The 24,292-nt window shown below is 35.8% G+C and overlaps 1 protein-coding gene across 1 annotated transcript in view; it reads right to left on the reverse strand.

Moving 5' to 3' along the window:
- The window catches only part of LOC145662083 (phospholipid-transporting ATPase ABCA3-like), a 314,987-nt gene that overhangs the window by 184,977 nt on the left and 105,718 nt on the right, over positions 1 to 24,292 (reverse strand). Inside the window, exon 3 of the mRNA XM_081727423.1 lies at positions 3,107 to 3,254. Within this exon, the coding sequence (XP_081583549.1) occupies positions 3,107 to 3,254 (148 nt within the window). The remainder of the gene's footprint in view (positions 1 to 3,106; positions 3,255 to 24,292) is intronic.

The following is a 24,292-nucleotide window of genomic DNA, read 5'->3' on the forward strand; positions in this document are numbered from 1 at the left end:
CTTATCTTTACACAAATTACAATATCAGATCTTAAGAAACCAATGCAATGCTACACAATTTGGAGATATTCATTACCACTACAAGGGTGAAGAAACTGAACCACAGGTCTACAAATGGATTTGTAAAGATGATTCAACCAAATATATTTTCAATAAAACTTTTTGTTTGTAAATACAAGAAAATCTTGAATATGATTTCATTCAGTAATTAAACTTTATATTTTAGGTTTGAGTTATTGACAGAAATACTATCTTGCGTTACTAAGCATGAACTATGAAGTCAAGATCAAACAGGACAACAGCAGCAGCAACAACAAGAAATTCCGTGATATATATAAAATGAAGATTACAAGATTTGAGTACAAAATAGTTTGTAAATACTATGTATCACCAAAATTATGGTATATGTCATCCTTTCCCAACCTTTTGCACACTGCGGCACACTTTAGGCCCCACAACAGTGTGAAGGATCCCTTACAATATACACAGTTAGAATTTATATTTCTTCCCCATGTTATTTAACATTTGAAGAGACATTTGCAACGAGGTATTACTCGACCCCCTTTCCATTTGAAATTTTCGAGTTGTGACCTTACTTTGGAATTCTTTTTTGGGTCACGCAGTTTCTTCTGTTTTTAGACCCTGATTCACCATGTGGCATATCATTGGAAAGTGTGTATCTTGCACTTCCCGAAACTGTGATGGTGCTTACATTATCTTGCATAGGAAACTCCGTATAGTCTATTTCGCGCACCTTCATTAAAAAAAAAAAAATAACGATTGGTACATGGAGAACGGTAGGTAGTACGGATAAATATTTTGTAGTGCAATCTTATTTTTTCCCCACCTTCTCGAATGCGCATTCGAAACACATCGTTTCATTTGAAAATCACAAGAACGGGGCATGTGCCCTCCCATTACTACGAAGGTGGCTTTCGGGATTTTGTAAATAATTTCTACGGATTCTTTGGACCCACATTTGTGATGCAAATTTTTATTTCAACTTGATAGCATGTACCATTCTTGAGAAAAAGGTAGTGTCTGGGTCACTCTGGAACACCCTGTATCTATCTATCTATCTAGGGTATCCCAGGAGGTAGGGGCAATATTTTGGGAAATGTTTGTATGGGTGATTCTAAGCCAAAAAAGTTTATATGAACACAGGTCCTAATCTCAACGGATTAAAAGCTACAAATTGTGAACCATTTTTGACTTTGTTCGTATTGCTCACCCTTCATTTACTCTAGGGAGGTGAGTCATATCGAATTTGAAAGGTGATGGAATGGCTTTCTGAACGGTATGCAACATGTGGCAGTGGTATCTTTGGAAGGGAAGCTATGAAGGAAATTCGGGAAAGCTAAGGTTATTTAAAGAAATTGGATGGCAACACTAATTCCGAAATTCCCCTCAATAGCTTCTCTTCCAAAGCTACCACTGCCACAAATTGCATATCGTTGGAAATGCCAGATCAACTTCAAATCCGCTATGTCTTATCTCTGTAGAATAACTACAGGCATGGGCGCCCACAGAGGGGGGCAAGAGGGGGCAATTGTCCCTCCCTGGATTTTCGAAAGAGTTTAATATTTATAGGCTCTTCTGGTGACAAAAGTTAACTTTAAAAATCAACAGTCAAATAAATGATTAGGAGTAACAAAATTTAGTCCAGCCTATCCACAAGATTTTAACCCACTCCCCTCCCACGTGTGATGTATGATTATATTCAGCCTGATGAATGTAATGGCAAAGTATTTTAAATGATAGCATCCGTCAGTTGAGTTGAAAAGATAATTTCGCTCTTTGTTGTTTCTTTTGCAGACGTGAAGTTATACTACGTGCTAAAATAATTGATCAGTTTGACATGAAGGATTATGTGCACATCTCTTAAAGTGACTGAGTGAGAGAAAATGGAATATATATATATATATATATGGGTGTGCGTATGTGTTTTTTTCTTTGCAGTGGTATAATGCGTACTCCGTAATCAGGTGAAAAAATGCCGTTTTAATATAGGCAATTTCTTGTAGTTCGAATATTCAAGACTTCTCACACTTGTCATTATTAATTCGGTCATTTAAGTTAACTTAAAATGGTTTCTCACCACTGTGTGTTCCTTTTTCAGAGTGGCTTGCGGACCCCAGGTTAGGAAATATATATGTAGTATTTCATGACTTCATAATACTTGTGACAAAATATAATTAACACTATATTGTAAGGCAGAAAAGGAATATACTGTATTTTAGCACAATCAATTATTCATATGACTATACTAAGTGTGGGCTAAGTTGAGCACGGCAGCCACTTGTCTACGTCCCTGGTGTACAATGTGGGTTTATACCAGTGGCGTATTTACGATTTTGTTTCGGGGAGGGCTTTGCTAACTTTCGGGGGGGGGGGGCTTTGCCTGAAAATGTGAAATTTCTGCAAAATATTTCATACACTTTACTATAATAACTAAGATTTCGGGGGGGCTTAAGCCCGGAAGCCCTCCCCCTAAATACGCCACTGGTTTATACATATATAGTTTGAACAGTATGGCTGAATAAAATATACCAATTTTAATAACAGTTCTCACACTCCAGTGTACCACGAAAGCAACTCCTTTTGTTACTTTATTATATGCAACAAGAGCACACTTTTTTTTTCTTTTCCACACCGTTTTAGCCCTTTATATTTAGTTCTAATATTGGAATGCATTATGTACTTTGTGTAAAGATTTCATTCAAATCCTCCACTTCAAATCACAACAATCACCTTAATAATATTAATAAAACACAACAAACCAAGAAATGGACTCTGGGTATTTTAATCTCCTTATATTCTGTCCACTTTGTAAAGTAAGAAAATCAATCATATTTCCCCTCTCGACAACTCCTTCACGCAATCACAACAGCAACTCCACAAAACAAATGCAGAGACTAGTTATATGGGTTATAAATATCAGTAAGGTGACAAGTGGCCAGTCAGCACATGAATAAAGAACTTATAAATCTTATTGTTCATTCGGATGTGATAAAGTACTAAATATTATAGAATATAATAATAAAGTGTATGGACGGACTTATATAAAATTAGTTACTATTAAATATATATAAAATTAGTTACTTACCCATAATATGTATCCAGTTATTCACCATCTTCTTCCGTTGTTTCTTTGGAATTCCTCGCAAACTTGCAAAGAGTTCCAACATACTTTGCCCGCTTAGACCTTTAATTAATGGATCATGGCGAGGAATAAAACCAATTTCTGATAACATCTGCACACAGGAAAATAACAATACAAACATGAATCGTTATGCAGCAGAATTGCTTGAAAATACATAAGGCCTGTTTCATGGTGGAAAGACTACAAGGTGGTTGCATGCGCATGTCACCTGGAGCGCTGTCGTGGCTGTGATGTCATCTGGTTTGCAGGAGACAACGGGAAAAGGCGCGGCTTTAAGTGACAAGTGGAAATTCTTTGTTCTTTTAAATGATATCAAGAATACCTAACTTTGCAGTGTACGGCTGTAGTAATTATTACAGAAAAACTAAGGGAACTAATATAAAATACTTTAGATTTCCTCAAAAAGAGGAGAAATTTCTCCAGAAATGGATTTTAGCTTGCAGGCGACAGTACAAAATAAACCTAAAATATGGTAAGTTTTACATAAAGGTAATAAATAAATGCAATGTTAAATGAAATTATAAAAAAGCGATTTCATTATGTAGTTTCTTTTTAGTATTAATAGTATGTAATAATAGTATATTGGGCTACAGTAGCTTGTGTTGATTCTGCATACAAAAATCCAATAGTACGATTTAAAAAGACGAACTTTGAGCAAGACCCGGATTCGAAATCATGAGGAAGGGGAACCGACAGAGGTTATCATTTCTATAATCATTTCGTTCTACGTAAGATATTGAGACCAAATTTTCCCCACAGAGGTAGGCATGTAACTCGAGAAGGGAGGCACAATGATCTAGGAGGCTTATCTCCCTCGAGTTACGCAAATGAAGAGCATTGAAGCGTTAAAGTAGTTCAGGTCCCATTTCATTCTGGAGGTCTGCATTCCCTGTAGCCTCGGTGCTAAAACGGGACGTTGCACTTCAAATTAACTAACGAATGGAAGGTTCATAATAACGATTAACGGTTACAAAGTTATATAACAATGTATTAGATCAAGAGAATAAAGTATCCACCTACCATGTCAGGGCGACATTGTCGGGACATTTTTACAGTCAGATTTTGAAATTTTTGTTCATTTTAATCATAACTTTGGATAATTACATATACATATTTAGCCCCCCTCCCTCAGAATTAAAAAAAATAAGAATGACTACAGTAAATTTAAAAATATGGTAGATTCTCAACCAATCAAGGAAGCACGGGTGGCTCAGTGGCAGAAGGCTCACCTCTGGTGCAAGGGATACTGGTCCGCTTCTCGTTCAAGTGAGTTTGTGGTGGACAACATCGTGTCCGTGAGTTTCTCGGGGTACTCCCGCATTCTCATTCCACCAAATTCCACATAATCATTCACTTGCATTTATCTTTTGTCTTCTTTAGTCCACGGGACAGAAAAGAAAAAACTTATCAAGAAAATTATGTAATTTTATGGTGTATATGTTTTCTAGTCTAGCTGTAACACCTCTACATCGTCTTCACCTACGCCTAGTACTTTGTTTCTTGCTTGAAATAGTCAAATTGCAATTTCTTTGTTTGAGGCTTTGTATATACATATTTATTTCTATATATATTTTAGAACACAATAGTATATGTAACGTTTTATTTCGATTAATAGTAATGTTTAATAATACAGTTTGTTATGGCGTAAATTTTGACACTAATATTCAGAGAACTGTCAGTTTCACCAAACCGTTTGTTTAAATACAAATTCTATAAATAAGCGATCAGCGACTTCAAATAAGATGATTTTTTTATAAATCAAAAATAAAAACGATGTTTAAAATATTAAATACGTGCGTCCCTGCTCAATAAAGTTTTTAACCTCCCCTGAGATTCTGACGAAACTTACGTGGGAGCAACCTCTTAAAAAAAAACTGTCCAAGCATAACGAAAATATACGTACGTGCATTTCTGTTTACGAAAACCATGAATTCTCCCTTGAGATATTCTCAAAATTTATATGTGGTCATCAGTAAAGAATTCTCTTTCAAGTAAAATAATAATGATAGTAAATCGAAACCGATCAATGTGTTACGAAAATATACTTGAGCATACATAAATATATAATAATGAAATGCATTAACGACATACTGTGTTATAGATTATTCAGGCCTATACATACTCGAGTGTATTACTTCAGATGTATAAAAAAAGAAAAGAAAGAAAGGAAGAAAAGAAAGAAAAAACATAAAATGTAGTGAGTAATATTGGCTTGTTCAAGCTTCAAAGTTGTTTAATATGAACTGATATTGCTGTTTCTTTTGCTATTGTAAATGTCTTCCTTTGAATTCACTTACCTTAAGCATTGATTACATTACGTTTATATAATTATTGTTTGTACTAAAATTTTTACTTCGTTTAAGATCACTATAAATAGAAGAGAAGTTTGCGTGTAAGATACCAGCGAGCAAGCGCTTGTTAAAAGTTCATCTGACTCTCGCTAGGCACGTCTGCGACCAAAATGACGTCATGCGCCAGAGCGACAAGAATGTAGCACTGAATTGCATCCACCTTGTAGTCTTTCCACCATGGCCTGTTTAAAGAGTGCTGAGGGTTGAAGGCCCAATCCATGGATAAAATTAAAACTAAGCAGTAAGTCTTTAAAGATAATTCGAAAATAATTATAGTTTATTTACAAATGTAAATTTTAATTACATTATGTTTTAAAACATTAGATTTCCAGTAAACAAAACATTGTATGTTTACTTAGTCCTATTATTACATAGGCTATGCAAGTAAGCATATATACATCAAGCGAATATGAACTTTTATCTTACAGCAACGAGCAATAACTAGTGAACCAACTAAAATGATACTTGGCAACTTGGCATCAGTTTCAATTTTAGGTCCCAAAGGTAAGGATAATATTATATTAAACTAATTGAAGTGCATACCAAAAGGAGAGAGCGGAGGGAGGAACATGATTAGGCTTTGGATTTTTGCATATTTGCATGTTTTTTCCTGATGTGATATTGATATGCTCTTTAAACAGAAATTCGTTTCAGGTGTTTTGGGGTAAAATAACAGAGTTTTATAGTGCATATATTTGCATATTTTGGAGGTTAGTGCATGTTTATGTCGTTACTGCATATAAATGCATATCTAAAGGGACCACCAAATTGATAATTTTTAACGTCCAACAACTTTCCTCATAAATGGAATTTCAAGTTTCTAATATAAATTAGACTCAAGAACTTAAAATGGTTGATTGTTGTCGGTTTAGAATATCTTCCAAGGTCATGTGAAAGAATAACAAAAGGGTGAGTGATTCATCCTCCCGACAATGATGCGTGACTGTCACCTTTTGGAAAGAAGATATAGATAACGGTGTCAAATCACCCACAACAAAATTTCTAAGTCATCCATCTCAGAAGTTAAAATTGTTACTTGTGTGTGTGTGTGGATTTGAAATTGTGTGGTCTTGTGGCAATATAAGAATGCCAAAAGAAAAATCTGGGTCCATTTAGTTGTAGCGCGACATCTTCAAATTCGAATTTTAACTAGCTCAGAATTTTGTCCAATTTTTGTCCACCCAAGAAAGAAATTTGTACCATTCAAATAAACGAGGGAGGGCCATTTCAAAATTTGTTCTCATCGATCACCTGTAGTGCGACATCTTAAAACTTGAATTTTAACTACCTCAGAATTTTGTTCAATTTTTTTGTCCTTTTTTGTCCACCCAAGAAAAAAATTGTACCATTCAAATAAACGAGGGAGGACCATTTCAAAATTTCGGCCACTTTAATCACCTGTAGTGCAACATCTTAAAATTTGAATTTTAATTAGCTCAGAATTGTGTCGAATTTTTAAACATTTTAGTACCACCAAGAATAAATTCTGTACCATTGAAATAAACCAGGGACGGTCATTTAAAATTTGACCACTGAAATTATCTGTAGTGAGACATTTTCAAATTCGAATTTCAGCTATCTTGATGGTACAAAAATCTACAAAAAAAGGAAAATTCTAAACTAGGTAGAATTCGAATTTAAAGATGTCACATTACTGGTGATTGAAGTGGCCAAACTTTTGAAATGGCCCTCTTTTGTTAATTTGAATGGTACACTTTTTATGGTACAAAAATGTAAGGAAATTGGGCAAAATTCTGAGCTAATTAAAATTCAAATTTGAAAATGTCGAAGTAACCGAAAATTTAAATGGCCCTCCCTCGTTTATTTGAATGGTACTTTTTTTCTTGGGTGAACAAAAATGGACAAAATTCTGAGCCAGTTAAAATTCGAATTTGAAAATGTCGGACTACATGTGATCGAAGTAATAAAAGTATACAAGTATAACAATATACACTTCTCCCTCATACCTATTCTGTCTATCAATACAAAACTTGGTACACACATTTCTTATCCCCTATACTATTTTTCGAGATACATTTAGATTGTCTACTTTTACCCGAGGCCACTCCAGATGGGTCCAAAGTTGATGGAAGGGATTTTTGGAGGGAATTTTCCCAACATTTTCTCACCTGTTCAAGTGCATTATGGGCCCCAATACATAGTACCTCTGGAAAGCTTGTTTCATACTGAAGAGAATGAACTATAAACCATGATTTTCCAATGAACAGTGTTGATGCAATAGCTATTTCACTGCGATTTTCTTTATACCAACGGAGTTAATGCTCCACAGGGACTTATTCCGTTATCCATGGTACCTAATTTTTTGTGTATGAACATATATTTATGTTTATCGAATAGACTAGGTTTGATTCGGATGTCCGGATGGCACGTTCATGTCCGTTCCTTGTTAGCTAGTTAAAATTCAATTTTGAAGATGTCTCACTACAGGTGATCGAAGTGATCGAAACTTTTAAATGGCCTTCTTTTGTTAATTTAAATGGTACAATTGTTTTCTTCGTTGCACAAAATTCCTGAGCTAGTTAAATTCAAATTTGATGATGTCGCACTACAAGTAATCGAAGTGGTCGAAATTTGTAAAAGACCCTGTTTAATAATATGAATGGTATAATTTTTTTCTTGGGTGGACAAAAATTGGACAAAGGTGTCGCACTACAACTAAATGGGCTCGAAAAATCTTCTAGAAGTTATCTTCTGAAGCAATAGATTGAAGCTGAGAAACGTTAACAATTCAACATGAAAATATATTTTGCAAAGTGTATGCTAATTCAAAGTAACTAAGCTTGTTTTCAAAAAAGGACATTTCTATTTTGTTCGACAGCATAAGCTCAAACTTCAGCAACTTTTTATTTCTTCTTATATTTTCATAGCAGTTTCAAGTCTGGTAAAAAGTTTACGCAACTATGAAACAACCTAGATGTAGCTTTCTTTTTGCATACTTTACAGAGTTCATCCCAAAGAAACCGTTGAAAACTGTATTTTGGGAAGAAATGAACAACCTTTTCAAAAATGAGCTCTAAATATGAGACTATTTAAATATAAGCTTGTGTGGCTTTCATACACACCTCTGTCTCCAAACGTAAATTCCCTACTAAGTCTTCAGTTATGTTTTCGATAACTTTCCCTTCTTCCCATTTATTCCTTGTTCAAATAACTTTATTCCATTTAAAGTATCAACATTACAGTCTAAATTGTAAATTATTACCGTTTGAGAGGACAATGTTACGGCAGCAGAAAATTGGATAAAAAAAGTAATTTCAAGTGGATTTATTTTCTTTTAAACAAGAACATAAACGTTTTTAATATAGACTTTTACTACAGTAAAAATTGCCTTCAACAGACCCTTTATTAAACGAAAATTTATTTTAAATGGAAATATTTCACGATCCCATGAATTTAAAGGTAAAACAAAATGTGTTAAATTCTCTTGATTAGGCGGAACCTGTGTTACGAACAACGGATATTAAAATACACTTTTTTACAGAAATTTTCAAGTTCCGTAATACAGTGTTTAAATTTTTTTTAGACATTCTGTGAGAGGTTAGGTATATGAACTGCGTTGTCTGTAAAGATCTTCGTTTACTTGTTACCCTACACATTTACTCTTTAGTCCACCACCATGTAAGGCCCTAGGTACCGTGCGAATTTTTGAACGAAGGCTGCTCTAGAGACAGGAACAAGGAGCATAATATACACAATAGATCAAAATGGAGCCAAAAGTAGAGGGAGGAGCGCTGAAAAGGGCATACAGGGTGTCTACTAAAATTCCAAAATGAAACTTCGTGACTTTTTCGTGACCTTTCCTTTATCAAACCATAAAATTTCGAAACATTCTCAAGAGCAAAGTTGGATGCGAATTGGGCCGAATTTTCATCCGTGCGATTTGGTAACGATTTTGTAGCGTCTAAAGCCGACCATAGACATCTTTCGTTGTGAATTGTGATGTTTTGTAGAACAAAATTTTCCAGTCTGTACGTATATTTGTACAGAATTTAAAAAAAAAAAAAAAAAAAAAAAAAACGTGACCCAAAAGCTAAATTTCTTGACTTTCGCGACCGTTTTTTCATTTCGGGACTTCCGTGACTCGTGATCGATAGACACCCTGGCATAGCATCTACTTCTTGTCTTGGCCTTTGAAACCGTATGTAGGCTTTTTTTTGTGTGTTTGTTTGTTTGTTTGTTTGTTTAGTGTAAGTTTTATGTGTATTATCTAATTCCTAGCATAAATAATACGTTAGGCCTATATACAACATTTTATTTTATCTCACTATGTTAATTATATGTATGTACCTTATTTATTTTTCTAAGTATAGAGCTATCTTGGTTAACTTTGAAACCTTTAACGGAAATATTTGCGAGTCCTGTTCAATTTCGCTAGGCAGGCTTTATTATGTACTTATGCCAGAAATGTTTATTTACTTTTCTTAGTATATTTATTCGTTATTCACAGATACTTGGAGCATTATTTGTAAAACAATGACGGATCCAGGATATGATCAAGGGAGGGGCTAAACCATAGTTTGCAGCTTTACCCACTGTAAAGCAGGATTGAAATACATTTTTTCCAGTTTATACCTGAGTGTCAAGGGGGGCCCGCCTGTATATATATATATATATATATATATATATATATATATATATATATATATATATATATATATGTGTGTGTGTGTGTGTATGTGTATGTATATAAAGTAGATGTATTTTAATTTCAGATACTGACTGTGAGCTGTTTGAACCCAAAGAAATCAAATTATTTAAGAAGCCTTGGACGCTTGCGGAGCTGAAAACATTAAAAGCGACCTTGCGTTTATCAACACTCATTTCAGTTCATAACGAGATTAGAAGAGCGATTATTAGGACTTTGAAGTGCATTTGAGCTGTTTGATTCAATGACGAAGCAGACGCCCCCAAGACCAATCGGAGAAGCATTTCTTCGAAACACACATTCAATAAACGCGAAAAATTCTGGCATAAAATTCTTGTCTAATGTGAATAAAGTGTTCCTGGGAACAACGACGCACGGATTTCAGATTTATCGGGAAGTAACATTGTTTCTTTGAAATACTGTCCCTTAACGACCCGTGACACGGAAGGAACATTTTCCATGTACAGTAATGTTTTAACAAATAAATGAAAGTTTTAGCAAGAAAGCACCGAAAACTACATAGTTGTATATTGTAGCATGAATGCATCACTGTTATACACAAATATATGTAGTTTAAATAATACAGCCTTTTTCTCTAAAGGTAAAAAAAAAGAAAAAATCCTCATTTAACTTTAGCTTTTGATTGGTGCATATTTACAATTTTTAGTGCATATTTGCATATTTTCAGTGCATATTTTGGTCATTTTTAGCGCATATTTGTATGCATATTTTGCCGTTTTTTAGTGCATATCGATCCGAAGTCTAATCATGATTTATGCAAATAATTGAGTATCTCACAAGCCCAAAACTTAGGAAGATGAAACTTTGTTCATAAACTCCTTATTATAATTAAAATGATTCAAGTCCCAGTATTTTTGAAAATTTTCCTTTCAAAGGGGGGAGTGAGACATCTATAGACAGTATATAAAATTGTACGGACATGTGTGTATGTTCGGTATAATTGTAATTTCTGGAGCAATTTCAATAAAAGTTGGGGGCGCGGTAGCTCAATGGCAGCTCTTCGTTATTCATTTCACTCGACGTTGCTCTTCGTTAGTCATTTCACTCATCCATTTACTTTCAATAAAGGTATGGGGTTGAAAAAGCCAAAGCTGTTTCACTTACTTCATTCGTTTATTTAAAAATGCATAAACCTTATTCGTCCCCTGCGTACCAACTGGTCTGGATATGGGCATTTTATTGCACCCTTCTTTCTTGAAATTTAATTTTTCCGATAAAACGGGGACGCGTTTAAGCTTATTATTAATGAGAAGTTTTACAAGTTACTTTACTTTCCCTTACAATGTAACGCGTTACTTGTACCAAAAAAGAAACTGTTACCCTACTTCGAAAGTAACGCAAGTAACGCGTTACTTTTAGGTCCGAAACTTTGAATATGTATAAAAAATCTTATATCAATTTCCCTACTACTACTACTACTACTACTACTACTACTAGCACCACGACCACCACCACCACTATATTATTATTATTATTATTATTATTATTATTATTATTATTATTATTATTATTATTATTATTATTATTATTATTGTACATTTTGATTTTCCCCAATTATCCTATACTTTTATAACTGTAGACTGATAATAGTAGCGTTGCTATATACTTTAGTGCGGACAGTTATGGGTCAATCCATTTCAAATCACCCAGAAAATGTTGTCAACAAATTTTTATTTTCCTTTTTTTTTAATCGTCAGTTCCCTATAGATTAACAGTTGCAAAACACTGTTTGAAAAAAAAAATAGTTTTCTCTGGGAGCCATTTTTAAAATGACAATTGGGCAAATTTTAATGAAAACTGTGGTTTCCGGAAAATTTAATTGCCAAACTATTTTTAAAGATATCAGAATAATTAAAAAACCAGTGTGTTCAGCAGGAAATGAACTTCAGGTATATATTATTTTAATTTTTTCTATCATACAAGAGAGTCAGTCAAACTCTTTACTGTAAAAACTCGGAAAAATGTAAAAATCATTAATTTCGAAGACCATTCCCATAAGTTTTATGAAGAAAAGGAGACTCACTAATGATATGTTATTTCTGTCTTGAGTACTTATATAACTACCTGCAGTATAAGTTTTAGTCCTGAGAATGCATTCCTTTTCTTCTAGAGCTTTTCCAAAATGAAAGATAGCCTTTTAACGTCAATTTTCTCAGGTCAATATCGAAAAAGGGACTGAATGAAAAGAACTGGAAATTTTACAGAATGTTCTTTATACAAATAAGAATATCTCACAAAAATTGACTGAGACTTGACTACATTTAGAGTAATAGAGCAGTAAATTTCAGTAAACACTCTACCCTTCTACACGCTCGTGCGGTGCCAAGTTAGCAAACTAGGGCTTCAAATTATTACAATTGAGATTGGTCGAATGATGTTTAACACATTACAGACAATAAATGATCAAGTATTTTTACTTTTAAATAACAATGGGTAGTGCTAACATTAGGTGAGAATTCTAATTCTTAAACGTAATACATTTTACTGATACATTTTATTGTACTACACTTGCATACAGTATACACACAAATACGATATTTCATTGCATAGTTTATAATTTGTTATGTGTTCTACCAGACACTGTTGCGAGTTCCAATGGAGTCACTTTTCGTACTATTTCCTCTGCAGGCACCAAAGCAGTAACTTGCAGGTATAACTTTTGGACTTGAAAGGCAGTTCTTGGTCCAGAAGGGTGAAAGAAATGCACCAATCATCATTGGGATAGGCGGAAACAAACGTGAAGTTAGACGAGCTTCCCTTCAAAGACCTTACAGAGAACAGATCCTGACTCCCGAAGATATATTCAAATCCTGTCGAGAGAATATTACTGGAGTTAAATATATAGCCCTATTTGTTTCTTCAGCTGAAACTGAACAAATGGAAACAAAATTGACTGAGAGATTTGAGCGTTGTTTACCGTGAAAGGAACAAGAAGCTATGACAGATATGTTCCCATATATGACGATCGAAAAAGATGTTTGGTTAGTTGCAAAGGCTCAAACCTCAATACTTTTTACAAACGTATCATCTTTTATAAATAATTACTTTGTTGCTTCTATATATGATGAGAAATGCTGGCTTGGGAAAATTGAAGACATAAGTGAAGATAACAATGATGTTTTGGTGCATTTCTTTCACCCTTCAGGGCCAAAAACTTCTTTCAAGTACCAAACAGTACGAAAAGTGACTACGTTGGAATAGGGCTGTTCCGATAATCGAGTAATCGATAACAATTCGATAACATTTCAAAACCGTTTTATCGATAAAGAATTTTAATTTTATCGAATTATCGAACTTTCGGGACTTCCGAAATGTTTGAGACTCTCGAAATGATCGAGACTCTCGAAATGATCGAGAGTCCCGAAATGTTCGGGACTCTCGAAGTGTTCGAGGCACTCGAAATGTAAGAAACATTAGACAACTTCAAGACACTCGAACTGTTCGAGAATCTCGAATTGTTTGAAAGCAGCAAATGCAGAAATATATCAATATGATTGTATTTGCCGAGTCCTTTGAATATTTAGAAAAGTTCGGGATTATCGGAGTGTTCGAAAGAAATGATGTATTCGAGGTTATCATAGTTGTATATAATATGCATTACATATATGCAGAGTTTTTTTTTTATAACTTCTCTCCTTAACAATGTAGTGAAGGAAAAGTTTTTTCCCCACAGATCTGTACAAGGTTTAAGCAGTCTGTCAGAAGAGAGAAAGAGGAAGAGAAAACATGCATCATGGAATTGCCGAATGGAATTGAAATCCAAGACAACATTAGTCTACTAATAGTCACTTTGCCGATTGCGCCAATAACGGGGCAGGCACAAAAATAATCTTACATATGATTTCGACAAATACAACTTTGCAATAACTAATTAGATGAAAAAAGTTGTTTGACTAGTTTGGCTGCAAGAAGAAATCATTGGAGAGGTGAAGGAACCGAACTGTTCATCACTACTTTTGATAATACCCGAAACTTCGATAATACTCGAAATGTCGATAATACCCGAAACTTCGATAATACTCGAAATGTTGATAATACCTGAAACTTCGATAATTTCAGATACTCAAACGGTTTCGAGTAACCGATGGCAACTCGATAAATTTTCACTCCCGAAGTTCGATAGGTCTTCAGCATTGGAACTCGCAACAGTGTCTGGTAGAACACATAGCATAAATTATAAACTATGCAATGAAATTTCGTGTTTGTGTATATACTGTACGCAAGTGTAGTACAATAAAATGTATCAGTAGGTTGCGTTTAAGAATTAGAATTCTCACTTATTGTTAGCAGTACCAATGTTTAAAAGTGGAAATACTTGATCATTTATTGTCTGTAATGTTTCAAACATCATTCGACCAATCTCAATTGTAATAATTTGAAGCCCTAGTTTGCTAACTTGGCACCGCACGAGCGTGTAGAAGGGTAGGGTGTTTACTGAAATTTACTGCTCTATTACTCTAAATGTAGTCAAGTCTCAGTCATAATTTTTGTGAGATATTCTTATTTATATAAAGAACATTCTGTAAAATTTCCAGTTCTTTTCATTCAGTTTCTTTTTAGATATTGACCTGAGAAAATTGATGTTAAAAGGCTTTCGGTCACTTTGAAAAAGCTCTAGAAGAAAAGAAATGCATTCTCAGGACTAAAACTTATACTGCAGGTAGTTATATAAGTATTCAAGACAGAAATAACATATCATTAGTGAGTCTCCTTTTCTTCATAAAACTTATGGGAATGGTCTTCGAAATTAATGATTTTTACATTTTTCCGAGTTTTTACAGTAAAGAGTTTGGCTGACTCTCTTGTATGATAGAAAAAACAAAATAATGTATATCTGAAGTTCATTTCCTGCTGAACACACTGGTTTTTGAATTATTCTGATCTTTAAAAATAGTTTGGCAATTAAACTTCCCGGAAACCATGTTTTTATTAACCCTTAAGAGATCCGAGGTTTTTGGGATATTTTTTAGACTTTCAGTCAAGCAGCTACTGCATCGTCACTATTTATCCTAGGATCATGGTTCATACTTCATTCTCTTCAGAATGGAGCTGGCTTTCAAATAATACCACTTGCATACTCATACCATATACCAGGAGCGGGGAAAATGATGTCGAAGGGAAACTTTCGGAGGGAAAATTTTTTTCTCGCACTTTGTGCCCTCCTGGAGCGACCCTGTGTGAACGTAGCCATCTAAAAAAATCTGATAAATAGTACTTGGTATACTGAATGTGTGTGCCAAATTTCAAGTTTCTATCTTGAATACCAAGGACGGGAGAAATTTTATCAGGAATTCCCACCATGCCCCAAATTACCGTAAAACACCATGATCTCAGGTAAAAAATTTCCTTAGACATCCCTAATTACCCTAGGGTCAGGCGGTATGACTCACGTGTCTCCATCATATATCTAAGGCGGGAAAATGAGGAAAAACGGGATTTTTTGGGTCTAAATATCCTTTTTCCAACTTTTAGCCCCCCTGGACCCCCCTGTTTTAACGCAGAGATCTGAAAAATAATCTGGTAAATACTACTCGGTGGGCTGAATGTTTATGCACAATTCCAATTTTCCAGGTGCAAAAGTAAGGCCGCCAAAAAAAAAAAATATACCGACAATGTCCCATATTCCCGTATACAGAGGGAAATTTTTAAACATTCCCTGAGACATCTCTAATTACCCTAAGGTCATGTTTCGCCCATCATTCTCTTCAGAATAGAACTGCCTTTCAGGCGGTACCATTCACTTGTCCTCATTATGTATCTAAGGCTGAAAAATCCCGTGAAAGCGATTTTTTGGTAAAAATTTCCCTTTTTCAACGTTTAGCCCCCCTGGACCCCCCTGTTTTAACGCAGAAATCTGAAAAAAATCTGGTAAGTACTATTAGGTAGACTGAATGTTTGTGCACAATTTCAATCTTCTAGGTGCAAAAATAAGCTAGCACAAAAATTGTACCGAAAATGTCCAAAATTCCCCTATACAGAAGTATATTTTGATAAAAATTCCCTGACACTTCCCTAATTACCCTAGGGCCATGTGTCGCACATCATTCTCTTCAGAATAGAACTGACTTTCAGGCGGTATCATTCACTTGTCTCCATCATGTATCTAAGGCGGGAAAATGAGAAAAAACGGGATTTTTGGGTAAAAATATCCCTTTTTTCAACTTTTTGACCCTCTGGACCCTCCCTGTTTTAACGCAGAAATCTGAAAAAAATCTCGTAAATACTACTCGGTGGACTGCATGTTTGTGCAAAATTTCAATCTTCTACGTGCAAAAATAAGCCCGCCAAAAATATTTTACATAAACCCCCCCAAAAAGTATTACACGAAAATATAAATTTTAGACTTATGACGTCATCACCTCCTATGTCTCAACACAGGAAGGTGTGAAACTATCCGTAATGTCTTCTGCAAATGCCTATGGACTTGAAAAAAAAAACGGACGAAAAAGCTCAAATAGAAGAGTTATAACGCAATGTACCATGAAACACCCGTATGGTACAAATTCTACCATGGAATCCCCAAAGGGTTAAAAGTTGCCCAACCGCCATTTTAAAAATAAAATTGGGTGATTCAAAATGGATTGACCCTTACTTGATTGGAAATTTGATGTGCTTCGCTGACTTTACAAACGCAATATTGCACTTCTGAATCGCTTTATGTAGGTGCAAGAACAAATTCTTATTTGACAACTGTATGAACATTTTCATTCTGGCTAAAATGTCATCTGCGTTTAGGGATGCATTCGAGTCGAGTCGAGTCGAGATTTAAGTCTGTCTTGACTCGTCTCGAGAAAATGTTGTCTCGACTCGTGTCTCGACTCAAAAATATATTTCTGTCTCGACTCGACTCGAACTCGAGTCGAGACGTCTCGACATTCGAGTCGAGACAAAATGTACGAGTTAAAATATACGCACACGTCAGCCAGACCATCATGACTACCTACCTAATTGTCAGTATGTCGACTTTTGGCATGGATAAAAACGGCGACACGTCTTGGCATACACGCAATGATCCTTGATAGGTCGCTGGAGAGAGCTGGCACCACATGTGCTCACTCAGGTCACCTAATTCCCGTAAATTCCGGGAAGGGGGGCGATGTGCTCTGACGTCACGTTCAATTATTTGGTCTAGGAATTAATTCGTGCGGTTGGTACGCACACATTGAAGCTGTAGTACAAACACAAAATACATAAATACCTTAAGAAAAATATTGTCCATCGCTAGCCACCACTTTCGCCCATCTGTCAGGCAATGTACGGATTCCGTGGCGAAAGAAGTCCTCATCCTTGGAAGCGATCCAGTCAGAGACCCATGTTTCGATATCTTCTGAAGAAGTAAACCGCTGTCCAATCAAATCGTTGTTCATGCAATCGAACAAGTAGTAGTCCGAAGGAGCAACGTCTGGTGAATACGGCGGGTGGGGTAAAACTTCCCATCCGACATTTTCTAAATAGGTTTTGACCGGTTTTGCGACATGTGGGCGAGCGTTATCATGTTGAACAATAAGTTATCATGTCTGTTCTCCTATTCTGGTCGTGTTCTGGCCAGAGCTTGCTTCAAACGCATTAATTGTCGTCGATAACGTTCTCCATTCATAGTTTCACCCGGTTGCAGCAGCTCATAGTACACCACACCTTTCATATCCCACCATATGCACAGCATAACCTTTGCACAGTGAATATCTCGTTTTGGTTGTGATGGACCTGGTTCACCTGGTTTCACCCAGGCCTTTTTTCGTTTAGGGTTCTCGTAATGGATCCACTTCTCATCACCCGTAATAATTCGATGCAGAAACCCCTTTCTGCTCTGTCGTTGAAGCAGCAATTCGCAAATGGTTTTTCGTCTTTCAACGTCTCTGTTTTTTAATTCATGTGGAACCCAATGTGACATCTTTTGAATCATTCCCATGGCTTTCAAGCGTTTGGAGACTGTTGTTTGATCAACGCCTAATGCTGCTGCAAGTTGTTCCTGCGTTTGACACGAATCCTGCTCGAGCAATGCTGTCAATTCTTCGTCTTAAAATTTTTTTGGCTGTCCAGCTCGCTCTTGGTCTGCCAAGCCGAAATCACCACTTCTAAACCGTGCAAACCACTTCTGACACGTTCGCTCAGCTAGAGCATGGTCACCATACACTTCCACCAAAATACGATGACTTTCAGTCGCACTTTTCTGCATGTTAAAGTAATGCAGCAGGACACCCCGCAAAAACACTTTATCAGGCACAAATTGCGCCATGTTCACTTAACTACAAACTGGTGTTGTTGACGCTTTAATCCACTGCCCTATACTACGAACGATACGCGATGACAGGGGTTTGCAACACATGTGTGGATACACGGAACTGTGGGACGCTCCGTTCGTTGCGCCATCTCTTGTCCACCCGCACGAATTAATTCCTAGACCAAATACATTCCACAAGGGACATCACTCAAATGTCCGGCTCCAATTTCAATGAAACTTTTTTTGCTGATAGAAGGCATGTATGCATCATTACTTGTGATGAGAAATTTTTGCCATGGTGCATGTTTTCTACTTTTTTAAATAACTTTTAAGAGTTGTGATGTGGTTATTAGAGATTACTACAGAAGTCCCTTACTACCCTTTGTAAACGGAGCGTTAATGAGGAAAAGTGAAGAAAAACCATGTGGATACATATAAGTCCTGGGGGGAAGTCGTATGGTAGATATGACCTTGATGGCAGCCATCTTAAAAACCACCATTTTGAATTAAGGTCAAGTTTTCAAAATGGGAATAGGGTAATATGATACATAATTTCGGGCTAGAATTTAATTAGAAAAATAATGGTGAGGTTAGTTTTAAGATACACCCATTTGGGGGAAAGTTACAGGAATATTAATTGTTTTTACTTACTGTGTGCGTAAGTCCCTTCTTACTTTCGTCTCAAGACCTGTAAATCGATCGCAACGGCAGAGCCCGGTTTCGCACTAGTGTTTAGAAATCTTTAAACTCACTTGAGGCAATATTTGTGGATTATTGTATTGTATTTTGCCTTTAATTAAATTTGAACCCACTTCATGATCTTGTGTAAAGTATCACTAAAAAAGAATTTCTGTTTTTATGGAGAACGTAAGCATGGCAATTATAAAAGGTGAGTAAGGTGCGTATGTATTTATAAGAAAGTATTTTGTGGTTCCGCCAACCTATTCTTTAGTTGTTTTTTTCAAAATACTCATATCTTATAAATAAAAGAGCTATTATAAAATCTCTTACCACTATTCTTTAATACTTATAAAATTTTATTTATTGTAAAAGCACTGGCGAGATATTTCTTAACGTCCACTAAAATTATGGTGGAGCTCCTTCGTGGCTAATGGTTAGCATACTTGCCTTTGGCGTGGGAAACCTGGGCTTGATTCCCGGTGGGAGTTCATGTGGATCGGATTCCACGTTAATCAGTAGGTCCACGTCTCACATAGCCTCGCTGCTGAACGGGACGTTAAACTCAGAATCAATTCAACTCAAAATTATGGTTTTGACTTTATTATGATGTCATTAGTTTAAACGCCCAACTGCCCAGTAATTATAAACATTGACTACATTATAAAATTGTAATTTGTGACGACTAAAATATCAGAAATTAAAGATTATTCTTTGGGTTTTGGAACACTTTGAAAAACGTGAAAAACTGGTACTGCACCGATACAACACACCTTTTGGATTTGTCATAACATGTCTTACATAGCTTTGGTTCGATTCTCAACACGGATTGCAACTATCCGTTAAATTGTGCATCCGAAAGGCACTCTTTGTTAAACCTCGCTTATCACCGCTCATCTTAATAATATATATAACTTCACCGCGAAGCAAATGTTGCATTTCTCTCTTTCATCCTAACACAAAACAAAACTAAACACAGCTGTGACACGAAGGAGCTATTTCGAAAAGAAACAAGCTGTGTTTCATAGAGATGTGTACCAAATGATAGAAGTATAAAGTATTGTTTTCTTTCCTGTTTATTGATATCAGTTGGTGTTCTTAATGAGTTTACTCATTAGTTTAGAAAGAGTATATATGGAATTTGGACATATGTTGTACGTATTCTCCTGAGAAATTGATGAGACCAGAAAAGTTATAAGGACAGATGGAATAGGTTTAAGCGCATCTACGTGACTTTATCAAATATTTATTCTCCGTAATGGTAACACGCGGAAAACTTGGTATAGGCCTACTTTTATCTTTGCCTCCCTCTGTTAGCTGTTTCGTATCATACATATCGGATGGTTTTGATATTTCTTCTGATCATTAAAACAACAATGGTACCTGTGTGCGCGCAGAAATGCAAAAGCACAAGGTAACTTCCTATTTGTTTTGGAAACAACAAACCCATTTCACGTGTGCGAGAGAAATTGAGCACAGCGAGATCGGGTGTTTACTCACGGTCAGTTCGCAGCAGGAGTCCTTGGTAAAAGATTTGGCTATCTCGAAAACACTCGCAAAACCTTACAAATACAAAAGACTGCGCTTCAAAGAAAGTTTAGACACAGGTGTTTCAATTTTCTTTTAGCATCTTTCTTCAGCAAAAGAGTCGGTTCATTTTATTCGAAAAAGGGAAGGGAGAAATGGTGAATTTATATTTTATGTGGGGGGTAACGTTGTAAGTAGTATAAAGAATACATACCGCTTCCTACTCTGTACTGAAGCACTTCCTTTAGCGGTATATCACTAGATCTATCCTGACCTTCATCCCACCTCAAGTTGTAAAGTAGAAAGGGACAGAAGTATTCAACATGACTGCGCATTTGACTTTCAGTTCACAATACGAAAACCAGTGAGCAAGTAAACAGTCTTTTGTAGGATCGTGTTTTACTTCTTGAATTTATTTTTGAACATTTCTGTGAATTCAACAACAGAACGCAGTAGAAATACGGACTAGTTTTTACTCCAACCATTACTTTAGCTCCAACCCAGGGATGCCACATTTATGATTTCGTACTAGATTTAGTGATTTTACTATTGAACTAGTGATCTAGTACGTACTTTGGGTAAATAGGCACATTCTAGTGATTTTTTTTGCATTTTTTTTTCTGATGCAGACAAATGAGAAGGAAATGGTTCTTAAAATAAAAGGAAGAAGTATATTGCAGTTCAAAACAAATGTAGAAACCTTAAATTATTTTTTCTTTTCCCTCTGACTGAATGAAACCCCTGCTGTGTAACGACCTTAGGTAAACAACGGCTATCTTTGGTCCGCTACCTCCTTTTGTTAGCCGACATGAGATGGGTTAATTTTTTTTCTGGAAGAAAGTGAAGAAATAATTATCCAGTACATTTACGTTTTGTCAGGCACACAGGCGCAGTCTGTACTTGTTTCGTAACGAATTTTAGCAACATAACATAAATGAAACATATGTACCAGAAAATAGAGGCAGTACAAACGGAAATTTTCATCTGTGACACATATAGTGATTGATGAGAAATATAGTTAGATGTCACGTGCAAGCAATCTAAACATGTCCTATCTTGTAATTCTATTCGTATGTTTATGTAGGTGAGACTGAGAAATCAAGAAACAATAATAACTGGTTTTCTTCCAGGGGAAAAATCTAAATGTGAAGGGGTGTTACACTGGGACTTTAATTGCGTCCTTTGTCAATATTTTTATATGTATATATATATATATATATATATATATATATATATATATATATATATATATATATATATATATATATATATTGAGTTTTAGTCAGGGTTTTCATTCTGCAGGAGAGGGGGATAGTAATACCTGACGAACATTTTCTATTCTTAGAGTGTTGCAATGATAGCATTTCCTCCATTATAACTTGGCCAAGCTAGTTGCATTATATGTAAGGATTAAGTTAGCCTAAAAAGCTTAAATTTCTATGGCTGTTTTACTCTGTACCCATGTTTCTCATTTTCGGTCTACGGGACTCTGTGTCCGGAAATTTTCGATGGCTTCCAAGTCGGAAAATAAGTGTATCAAAGGCATATATATTATATCTATGGTTATATGAGGCATGGGTCTACAGTTTAAAGTGGGATACCGGTAACAACTTCATGAGCTTCCACCGTAAATCGAACCAGAGTCTCCCGCGATCAAGGCGTATGTGTTAACCATACAGCCACGAGGAAATTCACATAAGCACACACACATATATATTGTTGAGTTGATTTTGACTTTACCGTCTCTTTCAGCAGCGAGGATATATGAAATGTAGACCTACTAATTAACGTGGAATCCGAACTACATGAGCTCGCGCCGGGAATTGAACCCGAGTCTTCCACGGCAAAGACGCGTACAATAGCGGCGGAGTTCACACACACACACACAGAATCAGAGTCCTCACGCATCAAGGGTGAGAGCTGTGCCACTGAGTCACAGCGGCCACGGGGCTAGGTCGAGTCCACTTTACATTCATAGTTTCTTAGTACATAAATGTTACGATTATGAAATAGATTTTCCTTAATGAGCTGCATAAAAACAAAAGCTTTCGAAATGCATTAAACAATTAACTCGATTTGAGTGTGAACTTAAAGTTATATCAGAGTGTAAATACGGATACGCACCAAAGCTCGAAAACTTAATACACTATTTCTCCTATATAGTCAGCAAGTATCAAGCAATCGTTCAGCTTTCATTTGAGAGGATGGAAATCGAAGGCCCCTGAACAACTATGTTACTAATGTGCGGAATGTATTTATCTTACAGTGAATTGCTTTGATGCCAAGTGGCCTAACTCCAAAATTGAAATTTTCCAGGAGTGAAAGTTGAAGTTCAATATCTCATGAACAATCCATATTTCTTTTATGTTGGGAACCAAAACCATAACTACTGTATGTAGTTCATTGTTTTATAACTTAATGTTTACAAACATCTTTTTAAAAAATACCTATTCATAGAAGTGAATGGTACTTATCTGTACTAGTTCTTGGCATCCAAGCAGTCCATTTATTGTAATACTAGCTTAATATACCCATTCTTCGCATGGGAGCTGTATTTGGAAGTCAACACCTGTGGAAGTATCACCATTCATTTCAGTGACCGCGAAAACTATGGATTTGACACTAGTATTAATCAATATGGGCTATTTATACATGTCTCGGTATTCCTCACCCGCTGACACCCGGCCCGCATACAGTAGTAGCTGAATTTGCAAGTCATCGCTGATGGAAGTGTCACCATTGATCTCAGCGACCGTGAAAACTATGGATTTGACACTAATGTCGATCAATTTGGATTACTTTTACTACATGTCTCGCTAAACGCCCCCCTGAGACCCCCTGGTTCCAATTTTGACAAAAACGCTTCGCCTTAGACTGGGACCTGGACCAAGGTATCCGTGACCAAAATTTGGTAACTCTCGGTCAACTTGTCTGGTCCCCAGGTCGGTCCAAGTGAACGCCCCCCCGAGACCCCCCTGGTTCGAAATTTAAAAAAACGCTTCGTCTTGATCTGGGGCCTGGACTAAGGTACCCGTGACCAAATTTTGGAAACTCTCGATCCACTCGTCTGGTCCCCAGGTCGCACAGAGACAGACAGACAAACACACAAACAAACTCTTTATTTTATTTATATTAGATAAGATATACTATGTAAAATAGTCTCGTATCATAATATGTGATTTACAACAAATGTTACATTATATATTATCCGTAGCTCGTGATATGCTGCAACATATTAAAGCCTCAGAATAGTTGGGCAAGCGAATAATCCAGAAGTTACGTAACTCTATTGCGTTCATGGGAACGAAAACACAATAATTACAACTATGCTAAATTACTATAGACTACCAACTGCTCATTCAGAGAATTTATGAAGTTCACTTTATCGCAATAGTTTTATACAAACTAGATTTAGACTACGGATAATAGTTTTATACAAACTAGATAATCAATTATTATTATTATTATCATTATATTTGCAGTACAACCAAATACAACGACATTAACTATTAGTTCTAATTAACTGAATTGAGCTGAAAATTAAATCTTGATCTTTAAAGATTAACTATTAATTTTATGCGTTCTGTACCTTTCTGAAGGAATAAAAGCTGGAATTGGTTTCAAGGCTGTTTCTGAGTGAATACTTTCTTCAAAATAATATTAAA

The sequence above is a fragment of the Thermobia domestica genome, chromosome 10 (assembly GCF_964235325.1).
Source record: "Thermobia domestica chromosome 10, izTheDome1.hap1.1, whole genome shotgun sequence".
NCBI lineage: Eukaryota > Metazoa > Arthropoda > Insecta > Zygentoma > Lepismatidae > Thermobia > Thermobia domestica.